Source organism: Myotis lucifugus, unplaced genomic scaffold (genome assembly GCF_000147115.1).
Source record: "Myotis lucifugus unplaced genomic scaffold, Myoluc2.0 scaffold_197, whole genome shotgun sequence".
NCBI lineage: Eukaryota > Metazoa > Chordata > Mammalia > Chiroptera > Vespertilionidae > Myotis > Myotis lucifugus.
In genome coordinates, this window is record NW_005871245.1 from 613683 (window position 1) to 619584 (window position 5902).

The following is a 5902-nucleotide window of genomic DNA, read 5'->3' on the forward strand; positions in this document are numbered from 1 at the left end:
GCAGCCTGGCAGGGCTTTCCTCCTAGGGTAGGAGAAAGTGAACAAGGGAATAATTAAGGTAATTAGAGTGGGATAAGTGCTGGGGGGGGGGGAGTGATATCCTGGGGGGGAGGCGGGGGGGCGGGAACTTGCCTTGGGATAAGGTGGGCAAGGAAAGCCTGAGGCCTGAATAAGGAGCCGGGCCATATTCCAGACCGAGGGCGCAGCATGCTTAAAAGCCTTGGTGTGTGAACTAGCTTACTGAATGGGAGCAGAGAGACATGAATAGATTCGTGAATATGTAGAAGGAAAAATCAAAAGGACAGACAGAACGTAGTGTTGGAAGGTTGAACTCTGGCACTTTGCTGGTTAGAGGAGTCACTCGCGGAACCGGGGAACTCCGGAGGAGAACAGATTTTGGAGACAGGCCTTTCCCCTGTGGGGCTGTTCCCCATCTGTACAATAGGCTGAGCAGATTATATGACAACCAAGGTTAGTGCTAGTTCTTAATATGATCCTCACACTTTACTAAACTCCAAATGGATCAAAGATTGCAATACAAAAATAAGCCCTCAAAGTAACAGAATAAACCATGGAGGGCAGTTAAAAAATTAAAAATTAAAAAAAAAACAACCAGAGTGAGGAAGGCCTTTCAAACTTTTCAAACTACAACACAAAATCCAGAATCAAAGGAAAATAAGAAATGGATAAGTTTGATCCCAAAATGTTTTTGCATGGCAAAAAAAAACACTAGGCAAAAAAAGTCAACAGACTAGGGAAAAAATATTTGCAACTCATTTGACAAAGAGCTGATTTCCCTATTATATTGTGAGCTCCTATGAAAAAATAAGAAAAATGGTCAAAAGATACAGAAAGTAAAATATGTGTCTCTAAAACACGAAATAGGTGTGTTTCTACAACATGAAATAAGGCTCACTCCACTCAAAATAAGATTTCAATTTACACTACCCAAGCTACCATTTTTCAGCTATCAGATTGACAAAGATCATAACGTTTGATAACAGTGTTGATAAGGAGATGGAGAATTGAGCAATAGTTATCAAAGCTACATTTGCTCACACCCTTTGAATACTTCTAGGAATAGATTCTACATATATGTATATGCCAAGTTACTCTGCAACAGTCATAACAAAATGTTATCTCAACGCCCTTCACTAGGGCACTGATGAATAAATGACTGTGTACAAACACTAGGAGCCATAAAAATAGTCTGGAGAAGCTCCTTTTGTTCTCTTACGGAGTGATTTTCAAAACAGATGAAGCGCAGAACTGTGTGTACAATACACTACACTACCATTTGCTTTATGTGCAAAATACCCCCAACGCACATTTAAGAAACTGACCATCTTCATTATCTCTGGGGAGGAAAATTAGGCAACCAGAGGAGAGAGGGGAAGACTTTTCACTGTATATCACTTGAATCAGTTCATGAATTACAGTTGCAAAATATAATTTAAAAAACAAATACAAACAGGAGGAAACAACTTGTGCTTCTAGGTAAACTGGGTTAGTGAGAAGGGGACTAATATTTGAGCTCCTACCACGTTCCAGATTCTGTTCCAAGCTCTTCCACATACACCACCCCGTTTAGTGATGCTGGTATTCCATTGAGATGGGATAAGTTCTTCTAATTTTTCAAGTTAGAAAGTAGGTTAAATTGGCCAGGTCGTCTAGTCAATGTCAAGCCTAATCTCGCTCCCAAGCGCCAGCCTTCTCCACTCCCCACACGGCTCCTATTGAAGCAAACTGTCCTATTTTTAAAATCGTATTGGTATTATTTACTGGGCACTTGTGAAGTGCTGGGAGCAGTGCAAAGTGCGTTACGTAATAATCCTCACGACAACTCGGAAAGGTAGGAATTTCTATCCCCCTTTACAGAGAAGACACACGAGGCTCAGAGAGGTGGCGCCACAGGGAGCCCAAGGGCACAGACTCAAGCCGGGTTTAATGCCAAAGCTCCGGCTCTAAACTGGAAACCACTCCCGGTTCAAACGACAAAAGCGTGAATGCCGGGCTGGCGGGTGAGGAAGCGCGGGCACTTCCGCCGAGAGGGGCAAAGCCAGCGGCGGCGGTAGGCGCCACAGGCCTCGCGACGGCGAGATCGCGAGAGGACGTGCCGGGGGGGAGGGGGGAGAGGGGCGAGGAGCCCCGCACCGCCTGTGCCGCCTGTCCATCACCTGGCCCCGCCCCACGCCTGCGCGACCCCTGGCAAGCCCCGCCCTCACCGCGGCTGGGCGGGAAGCGAACGCGCGTTCCCTCCCGTTACCCCCCCTCCCCGCAGGAGACGGGAAGCGCGCGCCCGTGAAGTGCGTGCTCGCGTACGTCGCTCGGGTTCGGCTGCGTCGGTCTCGCCGCCCGCCCGTTGCCGCCGTCGCCGCTGCCGCCGTCGCCGCGGTCTCGTTTCGCCGGCCGCCGCCTAAGGGGGCTGGGGCCGGGCCAAGCTGCCGCCGTTGCCGGGATGCCGCGGTGTACATTGGCCGCCTGAGCTACCAGGCCCGGGAGCGCGATGTGGAGCGCTTCTTTAAGGGCTACGGGAAGATTCTGGAGGTGGATCTGAAGAACGGGTGAGGAGGGCGCAAGATGGGGCCGCCGGGTGGGGACAGGGCCCCGGCAGTGGGGGGAAGCCGCGGGGACGAAAGAGGGACGCCAGCCCGGAGCGAGGCTGCTGCCGGCCTGCTCCGGCTCCGCCATAGTCGCGGCGCCTCGGGGCGCGGGTAGGCCCGGGTTCCCACTGCGCCTGCCGCGGTGGGGGTGGTGGAGGGAAATGGAGCAGTGTGAGGCTACGAGTGGGACGGGAGAAGGAAAACCCGAGTGAGGTTGGGGCTCCAGGCGGGAGGGCACAGCTTCAGGGCGCCGAGGAGGCCTGGGTTTTTCCTTCCCAGGCGCTGGGCCCGGGCCCCGGCTGTTCTCCGGCCGGAGACCGGCCTTTCCCGCTCTGAGGGCTGCTGGAAATAGGATTTCCTGCCCCTTTTCACCTCTTCCCCTCCAATGAATCACACGGCCACGGCGCATCTTTCCCGGCGCGAGGCGCTCGAGGGAGGCCTTGTTTAGACTTAGCATGTGCCACACTTTTTTTGGGCGGGAGATTCCGGTTTGAGGAGTCTAGTGACAGTTTCGAAAGTGTCGCCCTGCGGTGCCGAAAGCCCTCGCCGTCCCCTCCGCATGGGTAAATTGACGTCTTCACTCCTTACCTTTGAGACTCCGTGCGGTTCCCAGGCGGTGGTTTCTGTTCTCCAGCTTGCCAGAAAATTGCTGTGTCGTCGTAGGATTTGTTGGAGAACAGCGGCCACCCGGCCAGTCTGTGCGTCAAGTGGCTCTTGTAGACGGAGGCCACAGCGTACTGCTCCCCGGGTGTGTGGTCTGTTCCTCGCATTTCTAATCTATTTCGGCAGAGCAGGGCCCGCAGGGCCCACGCGTTTCAGGGAAAACAGCTGAGGAGTCAGGTCTGGAGAATATGCTCAACAGGAAAAACTATCAGACCCAGGAAATGTAGGTAGGACTTCAAATATATTGGTATAGAGGTTAAAAGGAGTAAGGGGAACATTTTACAATCCTGAACCTTGGTGTTCGGAGGCACTCTTGACTTTTTTTTTAAGACCTACTTTGCAACAGGTCTGATGTGGCTACAATTTACTCCCCAGTATAATACTAGCTGCTGACACTTGAGAAGTTATGGAAGATACCTAAATATAAGGTGCATATTTGAGAAAATTGGTAGCTACCATATACTCAATTTGTTGGCTGGGTTTTAAAGTCATTTCAAATTGATCATTAGGAAGAATCACCTTCTTACGAAGGAAATGTCCTCAATAAATTGTTTAGTATGAATATGACTTCTTTTAGAGAAAAGGACTTAGAAGAGTACTCATTTTGTACAACAGAGCTTTCAGTTCTTAAGAAATTTATTAGATAAAGTGGGGGGGGGGGGAAATGTTATTGTGATACATATATACCTGAGAGTTCCAGTTAAAATTCCAAGTTTTCTTCAGAAACCAAATGAGTTGAAAGAATAACTGAATTTTATGGGAAAACATGGGTTTTGAAACTAGAAGAACCTTGGGCAAATCTTAGCTTCAACACTTACTATCTGTGGGCAGTTACTTCCCAAAATCTAAGGTTCCTCATCCAGGAAGAATTAGAGATATAATTGTAAAGCATTTGGCTCATAGCTATAAAAAGAAGCTGTAATCGCGGGGTTTTGACTGTGGTCTTTTGGAAAAAACCTTAATATGAAATCTTAGTTTGAAGCATGTTTGGTGAGGTCTCTTTAAGGTTATTCAAGTGACAGAGAGCAGGACATAATGTTGATATTAATGGGAAGACTGGTTAATTGAACAAATATATTGATAACCCACCAACAGGATGCCTGCTACTGTGCTAAATGAATTGTGGAGGCGGCAGAAAAGAATTCTATTCTTAAATAAAATGGTTATAAAATGTATACTTTGAGTTAAGAAATGTTTGCTCTCACTTTAAACTCACACATGTAAAACTTGGAATGGTTGTTTGAAATGTGCTTTAAAGAATGGATTGACCAGAGTTTGAAATGGAGAAAGAGAAATGTCTGGGAATAGTGTACTATGTCATAACAGATAGTGAGGAGGTGGTCCAATGAGGAATAATTTTGAGAAGTAATAAACAATCTAGTTTGGATTGAATCCCATGAAGGCTCTAGAAACTTCACAACAGAAACAACTATAAGACTTTATACAAAAAATTCAAAATTATGGATTAGTAATTAAAAGGCTCTGGAGGGGAAAATTGAGCAATCCTGGAAATGTTGGGATAAGAGGAAGGGCAGATTCTTCCAGGACCCTAAATATCTAGATCTCTTTGGGGAAACCATGATGTGCATGAAATCTGTAATTGAAAGTGAAGGTTGAAATGAGGAATAGGAAGTCGTTTCAGGGATTTGAAGACTGGTGTGACCATCACCAAGCAAATACAACTTCTGGCAGCATTCAGAAGTCATTAGAGAAGAAAGTGACTGAGCTGAGGGCCAATGCATAGATGTATTTTAAGCAAGAATTATTTGGACAAGATGGCAAAAGTGCAGAGGAGTCTGAAAGGAAGAAGTGGGTACAAAAGGAAAAGATGGCATAATATAGTAACATGTATAACCTTATAGTCCTGGAAACTAAGAATGATAGATCTATCTCCCTGAGAAATATTCCTGAACATATCTGGATTGTGATTATTAGTAATTGAAACTCAAAAGCAGATGTTGGGTGAATAGTGTTTTTAAGAATTGCTGAAGAGTTCAAATTTGTAGAAGGGAGATACATCAGTTGACAGATATATCAAGTTAAGATATATATAAGTTAAGATGAATGGTTGAGGGTATGGTTCAGAATTAATTACACAGGCATAAAGTACTGCTATAATAGAAAGTTGACTAAATGAGGAATCAAATGAGCTCTCCATGTGAGATTTTAGTGTCCAGGAGAGGCTTTTATGGGCCCTCTGGGGATTTGGAGAAGAGTATGTGTGCAGTAGTTCATTGTACCAGGCCACCTTAATCTAGATTGCCTTTGTTTTAGAGAACTCCTAGGAGGATGGTTCAGGTTAGGACCACAAACATGATGTAGATCTCCCAGGACCAATAGAGACCACTCCAGATCTCCTTAGGTGGATCCTACATTCATACCTGCCACACGAACTCCAGCATAGTCACCCTGGGAAAGGGAGCAACAATATTAGCAGCACCTGTTTATAGCCTTTCAACTCCATGGTAACTTTCGCTGTCCTTGATTATTTGTGAGTCTTGTGGGCTTTCTTTATTAATAATAAAATCATTGTCTCCATGTAAAGTATTTTTGATACAGTAGTTTCTATTGCCACAAAATCTTGTAGTTTTAATCCTAGATCCTTATATCTTAATTTTCCATATTTTAGTAATGAG

At 45.9% G+C, this 5902-nt stretch overlaps 1 protein-coding gene across 1 annotated transcript in view; it reads left to right on the forward strand.

The window, feature by feature from the left end:
* Positions 1 to 5902, forward strand: part of SRSF4 (serine and arginine rich splicing factor 4) — a 35605-nt gene that overhangs the window by 6544 nt on the left and 23159 nt on the right. The window contains exon 2 of the mRNA XM_014463025.2: positions 2027 to 2564. Coding sequence (XP_014318511.1) covers positions 2027 to 2564 — 538 coding nt within the window. The remainder of the gene's footprint in view (positions 1 to 2026; positions 2565 to 5902) is intronic.